The 21,865-nt window shown below is 48.9% G+C and overlaps 1 protein-coding gene across 7 annotated transcripts in view; it reads left to right on the top strand.

The window, feature by feature from the left end:
• GTF2I (general transcription factor IIi) overlaps nucleotides 1–21,865 on the top strand; it is a 1,662,009-nt gene that overhangs the window by 98,503 nt on the left and 1,541,641 nt on the right. For all 7 annotated transcript variants that reach the window (XM_085649796.1, XM_085649797.1, XM_085649793.1 and 4 more), the window contains exon 3: nucleotides 18,641–18,779. In XM_085649796.1, coding sequence (XP_085505922.1) covers nucleotides 18,641–18,779 — 139 coding nt within the window. The remainder of the gene's footprint in view (nucleotides 1–18,640; nucleotides 18,780–21,865) is intronic.

Raw genomic sequence — 21,865 nt, forward strand, 5'->3', positions numbered from 1 at the left:
GATAGCCAGATTACTAAACTATAGAGACAGTGACGCTGCCCTGTGCAAGTTTCGAGAGCTGGGCACACTGCGCTTGGAGATGTCCGAAATATCCTTGTTCCCTGATTTTTCACAACAAGTCCAGGAAGCGCGTCGGCTATTCCTCCCTGTCAAGAAGAGACTCCGCGAACTGAAGTTCGAGTACAGCATGCAATACCCCATGAAACTCTGGATTAAATCGGAAGGCAAGATGCGTCACTTCGCAGACCCCAAGTCTGCAATGCAGTGCGTAAAGCAGGTGGAGCACTCTGGAGGTGGAAGAGGCTCAACTCAGGCTTCCCAGAGCAGCAAGGGGAGGCACAGGATTCTGAACAACAGTAATGTATGCAAGGTCAGCCATGGGATGATACATGGGTGATTATCTACAAACAAAGAACACTAAATTGGTAAGACTGTTCCGATGATTGAGACTGAAGCGTGATTAGCAACTTAGGCTACACTCTTAGCGGGTTGCAATTGAATATAGCTGCAAATCCGATGTACCGGCACAAATGCACCATAAAGGGGAGACTTAACCAGCAAAACTGAAAGGGCGGCGCTTATGTATAAAATGTTGAAGCACCTGATATGCAACTTGCACTCCTTTGGAGGGAGGGGCAGGCCAAGGGAGCGAGGGTTGGGAACATCTGCCCCCAAGTGTGCTACACTGAAATCGAAGTTATATGTAATGTCGTTATGGGAGAGGGAGCGGGAACATTGAGAGCTGTGACAGTTGGAGATGCACATAGCGTGGTTGGGATAAGGAGGGATGGGATGCGACCGAATACCATGAAAAAATAGACACACACGAGGAATAATTGCTAATTTAGACCAAAAGGTACAGGACATGTACAGAAACTAAGACCGATCACTTGGAACGTCAGAGGCCTTAATGGCAACAGAAAGATACGAAAAGTAATCGCATATCTTAAAAGCAGCAAAATTGATGTCGCAGTTTTACAGAAAACCCACTTACGAGATAAGGCAGAACTAATCTACCGCAAGATGCAGGGGCGATTTTATGCCACCACCTACACATCACTCGCCAGAGGTGTCCTGGTTTGGGTGAGTAGACAGTCCGGGGTGCACTTGACAGGGCTATACAAGGATCCAGAAGGCAGGCATATCATAGCTAAATGCTGTAATGAGGACTTGACGTTTCTACTGATTGGAGTTCATGGGCCGGACTATGATGACCCCCAGTTTTATAAGTCATTGGAAGCAAAGACGCACCAGTGGGCTGGCATTCTGCAAATCTGGTGTGGGGTTTTCAATTGTATACTTCACCCCAATATTTACCGGTCCAAGGGCCCCCTCAGCATCGGCAAGCGTGATCCTAGACATGATACATGGAGGTCGGCTCTCGGATTTATGGAGACATCCGTCTCCGGACATACCAGGATACACGCACTACTCCGCAGCATACAGTACAGATACTCTCTTAAACTACTGGCGTATTTCTACGGATTTGCGTGCACGTGTGACGGATTGTCTCCCCTCCGTAAGACGCACTCGGACCACTCCCCAGTACAACTTGCATAGCAACATCTAGAATTCCGGCCTACACCTGGAGATTTCCACCTTACTTCCTGTTGGATTAGGCCTTCAGGGCAGAACTACACCAGGCAATAGATGTTTTTCAACACAACGGTGTAGGAGGCCTTTATGGCCTATATTCGCGGGATAACAATTCCCAAACATGCAGGGGTAATGCGAGCCATTGGGGGACGGTTGGACACTTTGGAAAAAGAGATCGCTGCCACGGAGGGTTTACAGTAAATAGAGAATGAGCACCAAATTAGAGGTGGGATAAAACAAAAACTCGGCAGAATTTCAAGAGACCACTAACGACTAACTTAAACATAAGGGGAAATATGCCACAGCACTTGCTTATGGTGAGAAGGATAGGGCGGGGGCAGTTCTAGCGGGCATACTCAGACCCCCGAGAACGTCTGAGATTGCAGACATACTAGATGATGAGGGGCGAACCCTAAGCACTCCGGAAGAGATTGTAAAACGATTCCGCAGTTACTATAAAACATTATATATCTCTCAGATACAGACAAATGTAGACATATTGGTTGCCTATTTAGCCCACATCAAAATGCCCTGTCTAGCCCCTGAACATAGAGAACACTTAATTGCACCCTTACAACGGTCCGAGATCGTAGCGGCCCTGAAGGATATGCCATCTGATAAAGTGCCTGGCTCCTATGGTCTAACAGTATCTTTTTACAAAACATACTCTGAGCTATTGGCACCACAGCTTAAAACACTGTATGAAGAGATGACAGAGTCAGGAATAATGTCTCCCATACTGAGAGAGGCCATGATAGTAGCAATATTGAAACCTGGCAAGACACCTGTCAACTGCTCCTCGACTGCTATTTCTACTTAACTTCAGAAAGATTTATGCAAAAATACTGGCTTACAGGCTGGCACCGATACTGCCGGGTATAGTGTGCCCAGAGCAGACTGGGTTTGTCCCGAGCCGCAACCTAGTTCATAACTTACGCACACTATTTGGAGTCCTGCAGTGTGTGGATCCGGAGTTTAGAGCAGTGGCTGTATTTCTAGATGCCGAGAAGGCATTTGACTCAGTGAAGTGGGGATTCATGTTTGAGGTGCTCTGAACAATTGGGATGGGGTTACCTTTTCGTCAGTTTAATCCTACTGTTACACATGAGACAGGTGGCCTGTGTGTGAGTGGGTAATATGCTTTCAGACTCCTTTCCGATTTCCGGGGGCACCAGATTGGGATGCCCACTGTCACCACTGCTATATGCGATTGTGTCGGAGCATTGGGATTTGTGCGCTGCGTGAGTATCATTGTCACAGAGGCCTGCGCTTCCTGGGCTACAGATTCATTATTAAAGTACCCTTTACAGTGGACCACTGACTCAGTGCGCTATTTAGGCATACAAATACATGCTGACCCCCTCACTAGTTCTGTCTGAGAACTATGGGGTAGCCATACAGAAACTCTCAGATGATGTGGATAGATGGCTTAAACTACCATTATCATTGATAGGGCGTGTTGCTGTGATGAAGATGGTGGTGCTGCCTAGATTGCCATTCCTATTCCAAAACATTCCGATCTCATTAAAAAGCACTGTATTCCACCGTCTCCGTACACTGCTAATCTAATTGGCCTGGGCAGGAAGACAGCCCAGAGTGCGCTTGGACTTTCTCACACTACCTTATGTGTCTGGAGGCCTGAACGCACCTGACTTGGAAATGTACTACAGAGCACACACGCACACTACTGGATCCACGACCCGCGAGATACACCACATCTATATTTAGAGAGAAGCAACAGCTCCATACTCCTTACCGCGAACTCTTTTCCGTACCCCATCTATACGCCATAGGGAATTTGACTCTTGCGACCACAAAACAGGCATTGCACACGTTGCTGAACAGGCAAGCAAGCGCATTATTATACTCCCCATATACTCTATTGTAATAGTGCTTGTGTTTTCCGATGGGTCAAGACGGAAGGGCATGGCAGGCGCTGCGAACCCTTTGGATAACCACGCTAGGAGATTTCTTTTACTGATGGGGCGATAAGCAGCTGGGAAACGATAATGGAAAAAAACACACACACAACGGCATTATTTAAATACCAATGCCACCCAGCCAGGAACACAAGGCAAGAATTGCTAGGGGAGGATATGTTAGAGCCCCAAACCATGGATGCCTTTTCAATGTTAATACAGTTGGAAACGCCATTCAAACTCGAAATTTTATACCAGCGCACAGAAGGGGTGCAAGCCAGGCATTCTGAAGGTGCGATCAGATTGGGAGAAAGATCTAGATGGGCCCATTAGTGACCGAGACTGGCAATACTGCTGTGCCAAGACCAAAACTATATCCCTAAGCGGATGCCACACTCATACATTTCGAATATTTACATAGGGTTTATCACACCCCTGAGCGCCAATGGAGATATGGGCTAAGGGAGGACACGAGGTGCTGGAGATGCGGGGAAGAAGCAGCAGGGTTCATACATACAGCCTAGTACTGACTAGGAATATACAAGTACTGGATTAACATATTTATAGACCTGGGAGCAATAATGGGCATAGATCTAGAGCCAAATCCGAAGATGGCATTTCTAGGTCCTGACCTAGCGAGCCAGAAAACTGTCCGCCCTTTGGTCGCTATTGGCCTATTACTAGCTAAGAGACTGGTAGCCATGAGGTGGGGAAAGAGTCCAACCCCCAAGGTAGAAGACTGAAACCTAAATATGCTTTACTGTAACACTCAACCGGCTGTATTCAACGTGCTACTCCCCACGAAGAGCTGACCAAAAAACATACCAAATGTACCTAGTAAGCAAGGAGACTAGGGTGGAGAATGGAGAGGCAAGCTAAACCTAGTGCGACATGGATAGTAAGAAAAATACTAATCTGGGCAGGCAACAAGCACAGGGACACTACTTTGCGAATGTCTCGAGCTGAGGGTGCAAAAACTTGGCAAGCGATAACAAGATAAGTCTGACACTGTGAATGTACTGTACCTGCAATGACATGTATTAATATATGTAACTCACTATTCCAGGAACATTGAGTGGGTATTTACTAAAACTGTATGACTTGTAAACATCGCTTCAAAATCAAATGTAATGTTGTTGTACTGGTCAAATTATGTACTGTAACCAGTGTTTTAATAAAAACAATTAAAAAAAAAAAATAAACAAAATGTCCAGAGCAAATGATAGGCAAGACTCTGAGTCCCTGGGAGGCATGGGTCCATTTCCAGGCAGAGAGAGTCTGGGTTCAGAGATGCAATAAAGTTGTCTTCTGTATCCCTCTCGTCCTTGTAGGGAAGGATACCCGTGCTGATGATCTGCTGGCACAGCATCCCGCAGCCCCCGTCTCCACGAGCCAAGGAGTTTTCGGGGCCCGCACCCGGTGTCCGTTACACCTACCAATCCCAGGCATTCTGGGGTGTCTCCAAATTTTTCCATTTGTTAGCAAGCAATATCCATTGCGGGGAATATAAGCATGTATGTGAGTTAGATTGCTATCAGTTTTACCTTGACTGCCCTGAAAGATCTTCGCAGTTGTTACATGCGAAGAGTAGAATGATGGAGAATCGCATCCTTGTTGGTGTAGTTGAGGAAACTGGCGATTCGGGCCCTGGGTGCAGTGGCGGGCACAGTGCCAGTGCCTTTTGTGCTTTCTCGATAATGGAGCTGGTGGAAAGTGCATCTGCCGGGATCCAGGTTTTGAGCCAGGCCACCAGTATGCCTTGGGGTGCATTCCCTCTGACCCCTCAGGAATTACTACGAATCAGAGGTTGTTCCCCTGTGATTTCTTCTGTGTCCTCGGCTCATCCCTTCCTTCAGGTGTACCACTTTGGTGGTTAATGTGCTCATTGAATCTTCTGCTGTGGAAATTTGTGTTTGTCTCTGTGACCCTGTCTGCTAATTTCCAGAGGTCGTGGTGTAGGAGCCCCACCTCGACCCCCACTCCTCCAATTTGTGACTCCAGTGAGTTCAGAGTATCGTGGATGGCATGTAAGATCCCTGGGGATGTCTAGTCCTTGGAGGCCTTTGCATTGTTCCTTCAGATCTCAGCTGGGGCACCAGATGACGTGTTGGCAAACTTATCAATTTAGTTTTTTTATTGGGTCCCTCCATCTTGTGATTTACCCATTGCGGCTGTAAGGGCATCTGGGGGTGGGGGAATCTCAGCTCCCAAGAAGTCATATCAGTAGGGGACAAGGATACAGGGCACGCAATCAGATCTGGCAATCTGATTGGGCAGTCAGATCTGGCCACAGAGCAGTAAAATGCGGTACAGTACTTTTATGGGTTCCCAAGGGTCTAGGTGTTTTGGAGTGTGAGTACACTGGGGAACCCAGTCCCCACAGCTCGGGTAGTACTTGCCCGACGTAGAAGCGTGTTATCCTCGGTGCTCGGGAAGCCCAGTCCGCATCCCAGATCACAGGGGTCCTCCAGGTCTGTGGCTCCTCCCCTGCCTAGTATTGGGTCTCTGGCTCAGGGACAGCTTTAAACCCCCCTCACCCTAATATCCATGCGGGATAGTAGTCGAAAGCGCACCCTGGCCCTCTAAGCTAGTGTTGGAACTCAGCAGTCATTGTGTTGAGGTTCCCCACCCTCTCCACCCCCTGGCTAGAGCTGTCATGCACGCCCCTCCAGCTCAGGCAGCTCCAGGTCTTTAAAGTAGGCAGTGCTGTGTGGCTCGTCTGAAGACCACAATGATGTTCGGGGTTTCTCCTAGCGCAGTGGCTCAGTAAGAGGTTGTCAGGCAACCACGGATCACTAGCATGCCCTGTGAGAAGCTCCAGTTGCTCAGGAAAAGAGCGTCGGGCAACCAAGGACCACTAGCGTGGCCTGTGAGAAGCCCCCAGCGCCTCCTAAATCACGTGGGTCGGCTGGTAGGAGTCAGACAATGGCAGGGCTCAGTGGAACTCTTCTCAAGCGCTTCCGCGATCTTGCATGCTCAGCCAAGCCTCCCAAACAACACTTGTTTGACTTCTTTTTTGAGGAAAATAGCCTGGTAGTTGTCTTTGTGAATGTTTGTTTTTTTTTGTTTTTTTTTTTGGTAGAATTCTCATCCGTGCCCGTGTGAAGATGTCTTAAGTGGATGTGTTCCAGTGGATGTAGTCAAATGTTTCTGGAGAACACATCTGTGTGTATTTTGCAGCAGTCAAGCGGCCATTGGTGAAGGGAAAAGTGTCATGCTGATTTCTAGAGCTGGGTTCATTTATATTCTTAATCAGTAAGTAGTTTCAAGGCCACTCTGACTCGAAAAATATAATTCTGTGGTACAGGCAAAATTATTTATTGGATAACCTATTGGGTGAAGACTAATTTATAACTTCACTATTGTGTACTTACACAGTGAAGGGGTTAAGGTTTACTCTTTAATTGGCCACTTTCTCTTGATATAGTTGCCAGTTTCAAACCTTCTGCTCGGATGCTTTTTCGTCTGCTCACTAATAGCACAAGAGGGACCGAAAGGTGATACATGATGCTGTGATCCTTTCTGTAATGATTCTGGAGCAGCTTCCATTGGCTTGACTGCTTGCAAGTTAATTCATTTTACTTTGCTACTACTATCTGAAATAGAGCTCTTTTGCTCCATTCTCAGATCAGCTGTTTTAGGCTTCACAGACTGCACCCAGGAGTTCTCAGCAGAGGAGGACCAATCTTAATTTTATTGTCGTCTTTGGACTTTCTGGCTCCTCCCCATGAGAGATCTTGGTGCAACTTTCCAGTTTAGTTTTATGTTTCTATTTGGCCTTTTAACCCTCCCTTTGGATTGTCCAGTCCCTCAATGACCCATTTTCCCTCCGTTCTGAAGTCGGTGTGTACTGCACTAATAGATAAAGATGTCTACAAATAATTCAACACTATCCCACCCCCCCACACACCATTATTTATTAAAGCAGCCTGCATAACTTAAAGTCCAACCATCACAGCGGTCCAGCTGCGTAGTAAAAATGCTTCCTTCATCTCATTTCATGCTTCAACGTGGCGATATCGTGCAGATAGAATTATATTAATGCATCCGTTTTGATTTGTTGCCAAAAGTCGGGAATGTTCCATCATTCTTTCTGTACCCGATTCCTGTGCCCTTCAGGAAAAAGTTAACATTTGCTACATGTGACAGTAAAAACACAACTGTACTTTTTCCATATTTTTATGCAGGCTATTTATTTTTCTTCTGGGATGCATTGGCAGTGTTTCTTCCCCTGTAACCACATGCAAAATCTTTTTCAATAGAAACCATCCCATCTCCCTCCCACCTTCACCCCGGTAAGTTGCATTTGCACTACAGAACATGATGTTGTTGCCTACTATTTTGATTAAGAAAAAAAACCCTCCTCACATGTCGTCAATATAACCACCACTCCGGCGCCCTGATGTCCGTTCTTTTCTTTCAGCGTCAGCCAGGGCCGATCTGTTAAAGAGAGCTACTCCCTGTAATTTCTTTGGCAGACATTTTTTTCAACTTTTGTCGACTCCCTTGGTGCATTTAGGAGGTCCAGTAAGAAGACCTCTGGGTTCAAGCCGGGCGGCGCCTGTCAAAGCGCCATGTCGGTTACGGGCCCCTATTTGGTTTGTCTGTGATGTCTGGAACACGACCACGACTCCAAGTCATGCCCGACTGCCGGGCCATTGAGCCGTAGGCTTTGAGGGAGCTGTCCCTAAAGCTTCTCGCGGCCTGATGTCCGGCATCGCGGAGGTCGCCTCGCCAGTCTCCATTTCGGTCGAGAGGAAGGTCCGAGCACCGCTCCGGCGATTCAATGTCCTCTTCGTGGAAGTCCGGTAAAAGGCAGCACAAGAATTCGAAGCACGCTTCGCCTTGCCCGTCTCGTGACATGGTGGAGGAACCTCGGTGCTCAAGGCCCTGCTCCACGTTTCCCTCCCATTCCGGGGCCCGGAGCGACCCCCGCCCAACTCGAGGAATTTTATTACTCCATGTGCGTCATATTTGGGTGGCCTGACCCCGTTGGTGCCACTTCAGCCCCGCAAGCACAGATGATGGAGGGTTCCCCTGCCGGCTCCACTGATTCGAGTGGACCGGTTCCTGGGTCTGGACCGACGCCGGTCGCACCTCCACAGCGACGTCGCATCCGGTGCCTCCCTGAGCCTCATTCCTGACGACACGGAGCCGCCTGGTGTCCACTGAGGCCGACGGAGCTGTACAGCTCCATTCTGTTTTTTTTGCCCTATTCTGAAGTTATAGGAATGGAGGAAGAGGATTGGGAGGGGGAGCCGGATACCTTAGAAATTGTGCCTCAGCAAGACCTGTACTGGTGTGAGGAATTGGGTGATGACAGTGGTATGGAGACCCCACAGATTCTGGCATTCTTTCCCTTCCTACCCTGGCTACGGACGAGTAAGCAACATTTGCCATGGTGGTGCATATGGCTGCGGAGATCCTTGACCTACAGCTTCCTACAGTGGCAATCAAGACAAACGTCTTGACAGAGGTCCTGCAGCCTGGTGTTTCGAGCTCGGAAACCCTATTGCCTTTCAATGAGGCCTTGACAGACTTCCTTCTGGGGACGAGGTACAAACCCAACACAGGGGCTCCTTTGAGTTGAACGATTTCCTGCCACCATAGCCCTGCACTGGGGGACCCACTTTTCCTCACCGGCCAAATATTGATAGTTCAAGCTTCCCTTTACTGAGGCGCATTCCCCTCTGCACCCACGGAGAGGGAATACAAGAGGTTGGAAAACTTCTGGAAGATTTTCTGTTCCACCAGCCTATCACTGCGGTTGGTGAACACCGCATGCCTCTTGGACCATTACACCCATTCTTTATTGGATACGGTTGCACAGGTGCTTCCCAGAGTCATCCAAGCTATATCCGATGGGAGAGACGCAGCCAAGTTTGACATCTGATGTGGCTTGGACACGACAGACTCGCTAGGTAGAGCGATTTCTATGACGTTGGCAGTTCGTCGCCACGTCTGGTTGAGACTATCTGGTTTTTCGGGGAATGTCGAAGCCAACCTCATGGACATGCCCTTTGATCGCTCCTGTCTGCCCTTGAGCGCTTCAAGGACTCGCGGGCCACGACAAAGTCCTTGGGCCTCACTACTGCCCCCAGGCCTTCATCCAGCTTTCGCTCCTTTTGTGGCTATGGAAGGGGCTAGCAGCCCCAACAACCCTCTTCTGGCCAGAGTGCCCCGCGAGTTCAGTAACCTCTGCGGTCCGTGGACGCAGCTCAACCTGGCCACGTGGGTCCGGGAACCAGAAATTGAGCCAAGCCACCAGCCTCTCCTCCACTCTTGATCAGTTGGTGGCAGAAAATGCCATCACTTCAACCACTGGCAAGCCATCACATCGGACAGGTGGGTGCTGCAAATAGTCCGGAGGGGCTACTCCTTCCCCTTCTAGACTACCCCATGATCTATGCCGCCAGCATACGATCGGCTGACTGAGGATCACCTTGCCTTACTCCGCAATGAAGTCAATGCTCTCTTGGCCAAGGGAGCTATAGAGTGGATTCCAGGGCCCAAAGTTGGCAGTGGTAGCTACTCCCTGGTCCCCAAGAAGGACGGAGGCCTTTGTCCTATCCTAGATCTCAGAACCCTCAATTTCTTCCTCAAGAACAAGAAATTCAAAAAGCTCAGGTCCTGGACACAAGAGACTGTATGGTAGCACTGGACTTGCAGGATGTCTACTTTCATGTCCCCATCCTGCCTGCCCATCGTCTCCACTTGCGATTCACCTTAGGCCACTAGCACTTTCAGCTCACGGTGCTTTCCTGGGGCCTCACCAGTACGCCTTGGGTGTTCGCAAAAGTGGCGGTGGCCGCAGCTCATTTGCGGAGATCTGGGGTCCCAGTCTTCCCCTTTCTGATGAATACATCTGCCAGTGGATTCCTCACCTTGTGAATATCTCCTGCGCCAGCATTCCACAGAACTTTTCTTCCCCAGCACTCCACGTCGACGTGGGCGACGTCATAATGCATCGGCTCCGCTCGCGACCCCGTATGACGTCACCGGAGCCATAAGAGGCCCACGTCGGCGTGATGACGTCAGTTCCCTTTTTTCCGTGCCGTCGACGCGCAACGGTTCTTTCCAGTACTCTCCTGATACTTAGTAGTTGTAAGGTGTTACTGTTGTAAAATCTGTAATGTCTTCGACGAAGTCGGGCTTTAAGCCCTGTAGGGAATGTGGCAGCCACATGTCGATGACGGACCCGCAGGAGGACTGCTTGTGGTGCCTTTCATCGGACCACGATGTTGAAGATTGTGCATGCTGCAGGAGGATGAATCCTAAGGCGTTGAAGGAAAGGAAGGCAAAGCGGTTTATGGCAAAGATCTGTAAGGAGAAGAGAGGGAGAAAGAAGGAGAAGTCGAGGCCGGAGTCGTCGACTTCGAGGTCGTCTAAGTCAAGGAAACATCACAAGAAAAAAAAACATTCTTCACAATGCCGGTCTTCGAAGAGCAGGAAGTCGAGGTCGGCTTCGCCCCGGCGACTTCGAAGTAAGGACTTGTCACCTTCTCCTTCTAAGTCTCCGGGAGGATCTCCTTCGCCGAAGCGGGCTCCAGCGCGGTCCCCGGCGCAGTCGCCGTCACCGGCGTCCTCTCCGGTTCCAGTGGAGTTGCCTGTTTCGAATGGTGAACAGGAACAAAGGGAAGAGTCTACTCCGGTGCCTGAAGATTCTACGGCTCCAGTAGAGGACACAACGGCGCCGCTGCCGAGTACTCCGCAGAGGGATACAGGTTCTGTACCTTATCCTCAGTTTCTGCTCCAGGTACTGACTCTACACAATTCTTAAATGCCATGTATGGTATTTTTAATAGGGTGGCCTTCCCATCCAGAGCACAAACTGGTCCCGTGGGTCCCATGGCGTATTCGTTAGGGGTGCCGCAGCATTACGCTCAGGCCCCCTTTATGCCCTTTCTGCGGATGGCGCCTTCGTGGCAGTTTCCGGCGCCGTCTGGGGGATCCGTCACGGCTTCGGCTGGATCGTCCTGCTTCAGAGCCTTCCTCGACGCCGTTGCCGACTCCATCGGTGCCGCGTCCGGCGCCGCCGACTCAGTCTCTGGCGCCGCCGACTCCTATACCTCTGGCTCCACCGACACCGCGTACGACGACGCCGGCACCCCGGATTCGATCAAGAAGGGAGGCCCAAAGGGTATTGGAGGAAGGAAGGTATAGGGCAGAGGTAGAGGAAGGTGAGGTTGACACATCCTCTGATGAATTTGAAGGAATACAAGAGGCTAGTGGCCTGGATACGACCCCGGAGTGGGAGCACACCTCATCAAGATCCTCTCCACCACAAGAGCTGGCACCCTACCATACTGTTATTAAAAAGGCCGCAGAACTGTTAGATTTACAGTTACCCTCAGTAGAGTATAAGTCGAACTTGCTGACGGAGGTGCTACACTCTCCAACTTCCACATGAGAGCCTTTACTGCCTTTTAATGAGGCCATCTTGGAGCCTGTTTTGGAGGTATGGCGGAAACCTCTTTCTTCTCCGGCGGTTTCCAGACAGGTGGCGAGAAGATACAGGGTGGCGCCTGGGGATCCGGATTTTCTATCTACACACCCGTCTCCAGAGAGCCTAGTTGTGCAGGCTTCCTGCTCAAAGCACGTTTCGGGGGCTTTCCCTCAGTCTCCCATAGATAGGGAGTCCAAAAAGGTGGACCAGGCGGCTAAAAAGACTTTCTCTTCAGGAAGTTTGGCACTAAAGTCTTCCAATGCCACGTGCTTGCTGGGTCGTTACGTGCATGCCTTGATGGACTCAATGAAGTCTTTAACCCCTAAGCTGTCTGAGGGCGATGAGACGTCCTTCTTGGAGGTAGTTGCAGACACTCAGGCCGCTGCCAGACAGGTAATCCAATCAGGGCTGGATACGGCAGATTCGGTGGCGAGGATAATGGGCTCATCCATAGCCACAAGAAGGCAGGCATGGCTTCGTTCGTCGGGATTCTCCGCGGATGTTCAGGCCACTTTAGTGGATTTGCCGTTTGATGGGCAGAAGTTGTTTGGAGAGAAGGCAGACTCTGCCCTACAAAGGTTTAAAGATAGCAGGTTAACGGCTAAGTCTTTGGGTCTGCAAGCTCCTGCTAAGGGTTCTGGTTTTAAGAATAACATCCTTTCGCTCCTTCCGGCAGCCTCAGCAGCAACAGCAGCAGCAGCAGCAGCAGCAGCAGCAGCAACAGCAACAGCAACAGCAGAATCCCCTCTATAGATCCTATAGAGGGAGACAAAGGGGTCAGAGAGGTTCTGGACGCAACCCCTCTTCTTCTTCCTCCTCCTCTGCTCCCAATGAGGCTTCAGGGAAGCAGCCCTAGATCCCCCATCCCAGATCATGTAAGACCTGTGGGGGGTCGGGTGTCCTACTTTCTGCGGGGTTGGAAATCTGTTACGACAGACCTTTGGGTTTTGAACCTCGTAGAGACTGGGTACGCCCTTCCCTTTCGGGAGTTTCCTCCCCTTTACCCTCCTTGCCAAGGTTACTGCTCGGACGACCATCTGCTTCTCCTGCAGAAAGAGGTTCTAGCTTTGCTTCAAAAGGGTGCAATAGAGGTGGTTCCGTAGCAGGAAAGGGGTCAGGGATGCTACTCCCGGTATTTCCTGATTCCCAAAAAGGACGGCAGATTGCGTCCGATTCTGGACCTCAGAATCTTGAACTTTTACCTGAAACAGGAGAAATTCAAGATGCTGACCCTTGCGCAGGTTCTTCAAGCGTTGCAGCAAGGAGACTGGATGGTGTCGCTCGACTTGCAGGACGCATACTTTCATGTCCCAATCCTGAAGTCGCACAGGAAGTATCTCCATTTTACGGTTGGGTCGCAACACTACCAGTTTGCGGTCCTCCCGTTTGGTCTTACTACCGCACCTCGAGTCTTCACAAAGGTGATGGCAGTGGTGGCTGCTCATCTCAGGAGGTCAGGGATTCCAGTTTTCCCCTACCTGGACGACTGGCTTCTGAAGGCAGAGTCCCCGGAGATGGTGCAGCGTCATCTGCAGGTAACATCTCAGCTGTTATTCGACTTGGGTTTTTCGATCAATGTGCCCAAATCTCACCTGGTGCCCTCTCAACGCAACCTGTTCATAGGGGCGGTACTGGACACTACTGTGTGTCGAGCATTTCCTCCTCCACAAAGAATTCTCGACATTCAGGAGATGGTCCCTTTCTTCCACAATGGAGCGGTTGTTCCAGTTCTGAAGGTCCTTCGCCTGCTCGGTCTGTTCGCTTCCGGCATTCTGTTGGTCAACCATGCACACTGGCACATGAGGGCGCTCCAGTGGTGCCTCCGCAAGCAGTGGTATCAGCACAACGGAGATCTCAGGGAGTCGATCAAGGTCTCTAGAGAAGCTGCAGCGGATCTATCTTGGTGGAGGGCAATCTGTCTCAAGGAAAGCCCTTTCATCTGACTCCATGGGTGGCTACGGTGATAACGGATGCCTCCACCCTGGGGTGGGGTGCTCATCTGGTGGATCTCGAGATCAAGGGTCTTTGATCTCCAGAGGAAAGGTTGCTTCACATCAACCTTCTGGAATTGCGGGTGATACGTTTGGCGCTCAAGGCCTTCCTTCCCTTTGCGGTCAGTCGATTCAAGTCCTGACAGACAACACTACCGCGATGTGGTATGTCAACAAGCAGGGAGGAGTGGGGTCTCTGTCTATGCAGAGAGGCCTTACGTCTATGGTCCTGGGCTCAGGACCATCAGATTTGTCTGATGGCAAATCATCTGGCCGGGGTGTTGAATGTACGTCCAGACAGTCTCAGTCGACAGTTCTCCGCCGATCACGAGTGGAGGCTCCATCCGGAGGTGGTTCGTCACGTCTTTCGGACGTGGGGGACACCTCGGGTGGACTCGTTTGCCACTTTCGAGAACGCTCACTGCCCGTCATTCTGCAGTCTCCAGTATCCGATGCAGGGAGCGTTGGGGGACGTGTTTCAGTTGAGTTGGGGCTCGCAACTCCTTTACGCGTTTCCTCCCATACCCTTGATTCCTGGGGTTCTGAGGAAGATTCGCCAAGACCGGGCCCAAGTTATATTGATCGCCCCGGATTGGCCAAGAAGGGTGTGGTACACAGATCTTCTCCACCTCTCCTTGTGCCCTCCGCTCCGTCTCCCTCTGAGGGCAGACCTCCTCTCGCAGTCGGAGGGGCAGGTTCTACACCCCCACCTCCAGAGCTTACACCTTCATGCCTGGAGATTGAACGGGGCAACCTGAGTTCCTGCTCTCTCCCGCCTGATGTGGTGGATGTTATTTTATCGGCCAGGCGACACTCCACCAAGTCCATTTACTCCTATAGGTGGTCTAAATTTGTAAAATGGTGTGGAGAGAGTTCCATTGACCCTTTAAAAGCCCATCTTTCTGATGTGCTCCAGTTTGCTCTTTTCTTGGCTCAGCAGGGTTGTGCTTTAGCCACGGTTAAGTGCTATTTATCTGCCTTATCAGCTTTTCTATGCCTGATCAACCGTCACTATTTAAATCTCCGGTTGTTCTGAGGTTTATCAAGGGCCTTACAAACATGTTTCCTCCCACTCCTTTTGTAATGCCACAGTGGGACCTTAATCTTGTTTTAACCTTTCTGAGGGGGTCCCCATTTGAGCCTCTACATAGCTGTCCTTTGAGGCTGTTGTCCTTTAAGGTGGTCTTTCTTGTAGCCATAACCTCGGCAAGGAGGGTGAGTGAGCTTCAAGCTCTTAGTTCTAAACCCCCTTTTCTTACATTACATGCTGAAAGGATGGTTCTCGGGACCAGGGCTGGTTTCCTGCCAAAAGTTGTTACTCCGTTTCATTTGGGGCAGTCTATTACTCTCCCTGTTTTTTATCCACCTCCTCATCCCTCCAAGGAGGAGGAAAGACTCCATCGCCTGGATCCAAAGAGGGCTGTGAGTTTTTATCTGGACAGGACTAAAGACTTTCGTCTAGATGATCAACTCTTCATTGGCTATGTTGGTCATTCAAAAGGAAGAGCAGTGCACAAGCGCACTTTGTCGAGATGGATTATCCTTGCCATCAAGATCTGCTACGCCCTGGCTGGTAAGACCCCTCCTGAGGGTATTAGAGCTCATTCGACTAGAGCGAAATCGTCTACATCTGCTTTGGCCCGGGGTGTTCCTGTGGCAGATATTTGTAAAGCCGCGACTTGGGCCTCCCTCCATACTTTCGCAAAGCATTATTGCTTGGACTCGGAGATGAGGAGGGAGGGCCACTTTGCGCGCTCTGTGTTGCAAGACTTTCTGGTGTAGGAAGGTGGACACCCTCCTCCGGGAGTGGGGACTGCTGTGGGAATCTATTCACAAGGTGAGGAATCCACTGGCAGATGTATCCATCAGAAGAACAGTAGCTGCCTGTGGATTCCTCACTGGCCCACCCGCCTCCCCGTTGTCCACCTTTGTATACCATGAAATGGGTCTTGTTGATGTTTTTTTTTTTTTTTTTACACTTGTACATTTGTAGGAAATACTTGTTTATTTAGCATTCCTTTCCTTTGTACACTATGCATATATTTTGGTATATTGTATACTGTGTATACTTTGAGTCTGTCGTTGGTCCACCTGTTCGCCTCGAAGGCACGGAAAAAATGGGTGGAACTGACGTCATCACGCCGACGTGGGCCTCTTATGGCTCCGGTGACGTCATACGGAGTCGCGAGCGGAGCCGATGCATTATGACGTCGCCCACGTCGACGTGGAGTGCTGGGGAAGAAAAGTTCCGTGGAATGCTGGCGCAGGGGATATTCACAAGGTGAGGAATCCACAGGCAGATACTGTATCCACCAGAAAAGGCGCTACAGAAGGTAAGTAACTTGTTCATCTTGATGACTGGTTGTTGAAGGCGGGCTCGCCCCAAGCAGTCGTCTCCCATCTCCAGACGGCGGCGAACCTCTTGCATTCACTGGGGTTCACTATCAACATGCCGAAGTCACACCTGACTCCCTCTCAGTGGCTTCTTCTTATTGGGGCGGTTCTGGACACTGCGCAGTTTCGGGCATATCCTCCCGAATGGAGAGTCTAGGATATTCAGGCTATGATACCGATGTTTTAGCCTCTATCATGGGTTCGGGTGAGACTGACTCGGAGGCTGTTTAGCCTCGTGGCCTCCTGCATCCTACTAGTGACCCATGCAATGTGGCACATGCGGGCTCTGCAGTGGGACTTGAAGTTCCAATGGACAAGGCATCAAGGAAATCTTGCCAACCTGATCCAGATTTCAGAGGGAACTGTGAAAAATCTGCAGAGGTGGCTAATGGACAGCGAGTGGTTCAACGGCAGACCCCTCTCCCTTCCCCACCCAGATCTCACAGTAGTGACGGACGCGTCTCCTTTGGGCTGGGGTGGCCATCTGGGGTAGGTGGAGATCAGGACTCTGGTGTCTGGCGGGAAACAAGCTCCATATCAATCTGCTGGAGCTCCAGGTGATCCGCCGAGCACTAAAAGCCTTTTTGCCATCCATAAAGGAAAGGCTTGTCTAAGTGTACACAGACAACAGTACCATCATGTGGCTCTGTCAAGAGGCCCTGCATCTCTGAACTTGGCTGGAACATCAGGGAATTTACCTGGTGGTTCAACACCTGGCCGGTTCTCTGAAGGCCAGTGGCACCAGATCTCTTTCAGCTGTGGGGAGAGCCTTGGTTAGATCTGTTTGCCTCCGAAGAGAACACGCAGTGTCAGATGTTTTGCGCCTTGGAGTTTCCAAGGCAGCACTCGCTCTGTGCCGCTTTTCATTGGGAGTGTTGCTGAGGCTTCTTGAACACCTTTCCACCCATACCACTTCTGCCCAGAGTGCTTAAGAAGATAAGAAGCTACCGTGCACAAGCCATTCTTGTGGCTCTGGACTGGGCACGGAGAGTTTGGTATCCCGAGGTTCTGGACATGAGCATCGCTCCTCCGGTCAGGCTGCCCCTGCAGGAGGATCTTTTGTTACAGCAGCAGGGGAGGGTTCTCCACCCAAACCTGTCAACTATCCGCCTCCTAGCGTGGAGATTGAGTGGCGACAGTTGACAGCTTTTGGCTTTCCTCCTGAAGTCTGTGAGGTTATCTTGGCAGCCAGTCCCTCTACCAAATCAGTTAACGCCTGCCGATGTAACAAATTTTGTAAAGATTTTATGGATTGGTCTGTTGACCCTCTATCTGCTCATATCTGAAGTCCTACTCTTCATACTTTCTTTGGCCCGGCAGGGCTCTGCTCTGGGCACCTTAAAGGGCTACTTTAAGGCCCTTTCTTCTTTTCTTCGGCTGCCTGATCAGCCATCTTTGTTTAAATCTACAATTGTGCAGAGATTTTTTAAGGTGCTTTCCCATTTGTTTCCTCCTTCACCTTTTACCATGCACACCTTTTACCATGCAACATTGGAACCTTAATTTGGTGCTCATCTTCTTGTTGTGTGCACTGTTTGAGCCGCTGCAGAACTGCCCTCTGTGATTGCTCACCATTAAGACAGCTTTTTTGGTGACCATAACCTCTGCCAGGAGAGTCAGCAAAGTACAGGCACTTTCATCAAAGCCTCCTTACCTGGTTACCTTTCCGGATAAGGTAGTACTCCGGACTAGGCCATCTTTTCTTCCTAAGGTCGTAACACCTTTCCATCTGGGACAGTCGGTTACCCTGCCCACCTTATATGTGCCACCGGACCCTTTCAATGAAGAGGAACGTCTTCACCATCTGGACCCCAAAAGAGCATGGTCGTTTTGCCTTGATCGAACAAAAGAGTTCTGGGTGGACGCCAACTCTTTCTAAGGTACGTGGGTGCAAAGAGAAGACGCGCTGTTCAGAAGAGAACTATACCCCGATGGGTTAGTGTTCCGCCTTAGCGAAGGAGCCTCCTTAAGGGCTTAGGGCCCATTCCACCAGAGCGAAAGCAACCACCACGGCTCTCCACTGATGTCTTCATTCCTCCTGTCAACATATGACCTGAAATTGCTGGTAAGAATTCTTGGGTACTTGGTTGCCAGTGTCTTTTTGCGTTTTTGGGGAGGGGCGTTATGTTGAGATTTATCATGTCTGCAAAAATCCATTTGACAATGCTCTAGGACACCATAATATTGAAACTGTACTATAAAACTTAATAGAAATATTTGCGTTTCCTCTTGAAATTGTCATCACATTCATTGGATTGGGGTTGGATATTGTTTTAACATGTCATTTGTTTCAGTGTAAAGAGCTTGCAAAGTCTAAAGCGGAAGTAGCTTGTATTGCTGTCTATGAAACAGAGGTGCTCGTCGTTGGAACCGAAAAGGGAATAACCTTTGTCAATACAAAGAAGGATTTTCAGAATGATTTTGTAAAATACTGTAAGTAGATAGCCAGTTTATCATTTAACCCTCTTGATTTCATTTTGGGAAAATATTGCTAGAACTGTGACTAAAGTTTTTTTTGTAAAGTAGGTTTTACAAATTAAAATGAAGTTGGTGACTAATACTAGCAGTAGATGCTTACATGTGAATCTTATAACCTGTTAATTATCAACTTGTTAATTCTATAATGTTTAATACCACAGTTTCACATGTCTATTTTGTAAACTGTTATTGAATCAAATAATTCACCGGGACTTAACATAGTCAGTGGGTGAGTTTGTCCGGCTACTGTTTGAATTGATGACATACAGGTGACATTGATTGGCAGCAGTGAATGACCCATAATGCGAACTGTTTGTGTCCACTTAGTCAAACATAAATGCCATGTCATACTCATTCACAGGTGATAATCTTTTAATGTGCTAAAGCTGCTTGGATCCGTAATGCTTTGTCACGCCGTATTCATCGATAGTCATCCATGTATTCCTGCCCTTTGTGTGAGGATTTTGGAACTTGTGATTTCTAAATAAGAAATATATGCACTTATTTGAGGTGAAAATATTTTTCTTAAATGTACAATCTCCATAACCTAGCAGGCTGATTTTTCCGGATTATTTCTTTCTAATGTTCACTTAATCCATAAGGCAACAGTGTAGCACAAAACCGGATACAAATACAGACACAAAATCCACAGGGAATGCAAATAATACATCAGGAAGAGTATCCTAATAGGATCCTTGTAGCCAAAAACTGAAAACATACTGTTCCTTTAAGAAGCCACCTGCTTCCCTATCCTATCCTATCCTGCCTTGCAGTAGCAGTTGACTCACACATTCTGTTATATTCTTGCTTATGCTGAGGATCTCACGCCACATCCATGATTTTGTCACCCTATTTTGCAAGCTTTTGTTTGCATTACTCCTCGTCTTAAACGTATGGAGCATTTCAACCTTTGTTTTCATCTTTTGAATGTCTTTGCTTTCATCTTTTGAATGTCTTTGCTTTATGTCAAGTGTCCTTCCTGCGTTAGGAAAAGGTATCCTCTGACCCACAAATTTTTATGAGTAGTTTGTTTACCACCTTCACATTATCTCAAGGAGTTTGAATTTAGTCAGAAAATGACTATATTCAGGAGGGACAGAATGAATTTTCCTCCAGTGAAAAACTGGAAGATTCTAGAGGAAAATAACATCCTAGAGGAAGGCCGGCGACCGTGCCTCACCATTGTGGTTCTACTGGGAATTCTTGCGGTCCTTTCTAGAGATGGCTTTGTATGACAGTTTAGTGTCGACTGTTTCCATGTGGAGCAGGGTCAGTACTGATTTTATTAGGCGGGCTTCTTTTTTGAGAGGCATTGTGTGTGGAAAATAATGGGCTGGAATGCAAACAGAGGCATTTCCAGTGATATTAAGACTATTTGCCAGTATTCCTCCCTTCACTTGTTTTTAACAAGCTGTGGAGCCTTTACAGTTTCACTCCATAAGTTCTTTATGAGGATAAGTTTTTTTTTCTTACCGAAGTATTTTCATATAGTCCATCCCTGTTGCGGTTTTCCTCTGATTCCAATCTCAGGCTGAGAGATCCCTACGTTCCCTATATGTAAGTGCTAACGTTTTAATTGGACAGAGCAAAAGATTAGTGATGATCTTACCAGCTCTTTATTGACTATGGGCCATATAGTACGGGTTTTACTACACCTAAACCATCCATATCCATAGTGTCGTTTTTTTCCCCCCATTTTATTATGCTATCAGCTGACCAAAAAGTGAGTTCTACATAAGAATGTGAATACTGCTGCTTGGTTGAGAAACGTCAAGTGTTCTACTTCCTTGTAACTGCTCTACATATACATATTTCATTAATTCATCAAGCATTACTATTCAGACAAGCTTTAGAGCAGAGAGTAGTTTGTCAGGCAGCCCTTGAGAACTTTTTCAGTTAAGGTTCTTATTGGACTGTAGGAATCTGGGTCTTTATATAGTATACCAAAAAGAGGTACACTGTGCAAAGAGTCCCTGTATTCCATCATACGTGGCCAGGCTTGCTGTAGCATTTCCAAGGCGGTCTTCTTTGAGGGGATAGTGTGCTTGAACAGCCTTCGACTTCTCACAGAGGAGTGTTCGACATCTGCAAAATACACACATAGTCAATAAATGATACACACAGCTCAATGAGATCCACACCAATTTTATAAAAATAACACGTATCTTTTTATATATATAGTCACCAAAATCCTCGTGACGCGATAGAAATACTTACATTTTTCAAAAGTCAACAGAGCAATTTTTAGAGTCTGCAATGTTATCCTATGGGAGGAAAAACGAATACAGCATACAGGTAGAGTACAGCGACTTACAAGACCAATCTCCTGGACTTACGGTGAGTATGGGGCAAGGTCCAAGGCAGCACCAAGAGGTCACACTGAGAGGCACTGGGGCAGCCGGGTGCAGAGGTGCAGTACAGCTTCAAGTGCCCAATGTTAGTCTATGGGGATCAGTCTTTGTTAAGAGGCTGCAGGTTTGAACTGGGAAGCCAGTTGGTCTGAACTTTAGGGAGGGCTTGGGTTTCACATTGCTCGGCGTGGTGAAGAGACACTTTTGGTCCTCTTCTACATGGGGGACGGGTGCAGAGGTACTTTGTGCGTCGGGTTTTCATTACCGGAGACTCGTGGTTGAGGGGGCCTGCACACAGTCTGCAGGCGGCGATGGGATGTTCACAGAGGGCAAGTCAAAGGTGGACTCCGTCTCTGCAGGGCTAGGGGACCACACTGGCTCTGTTGGCCACTTCGGCTAGGGCTAGACAGCTTGGGTGCAGTGCTACCTTCAGGTGTCGAATTTTGGCGGTCCGGAGACCTCGCAGGTCTCTTGGCCAGTAGCATAACAAAAGCCCCCTGCAGCTCTAATGGTGCGAGGGGGGGGAGGAGGGGGGTCCCGAGCTCCGGTGCCCCCCTCCTGCAATGTCAGATCCCTGACCGGAGAGGTCCAAACTGGATCTCGAGCGTGGGTCCCCCTCTGTAGCGCTCAAGTTTTGTTATGCCATTGCTCTAGGAGTGCCTGCAGGGAACCGGCTCCGCTTCTCCAGGG

This window comes from Triturus cristatus, chromosome 3_2 (assembly GCF_964204655.1).
Source record: "Triturus cristatus chromosome 3_2, aTriCri1.1, whole genome shotgun sequence".
Taxonomy (NCBI): domain Eukaryota; kingdom Metazoa; phylum Chordata; class Amphibia; order Caudata; family Salamandridae; genus Triturus; species Triturus cristatus.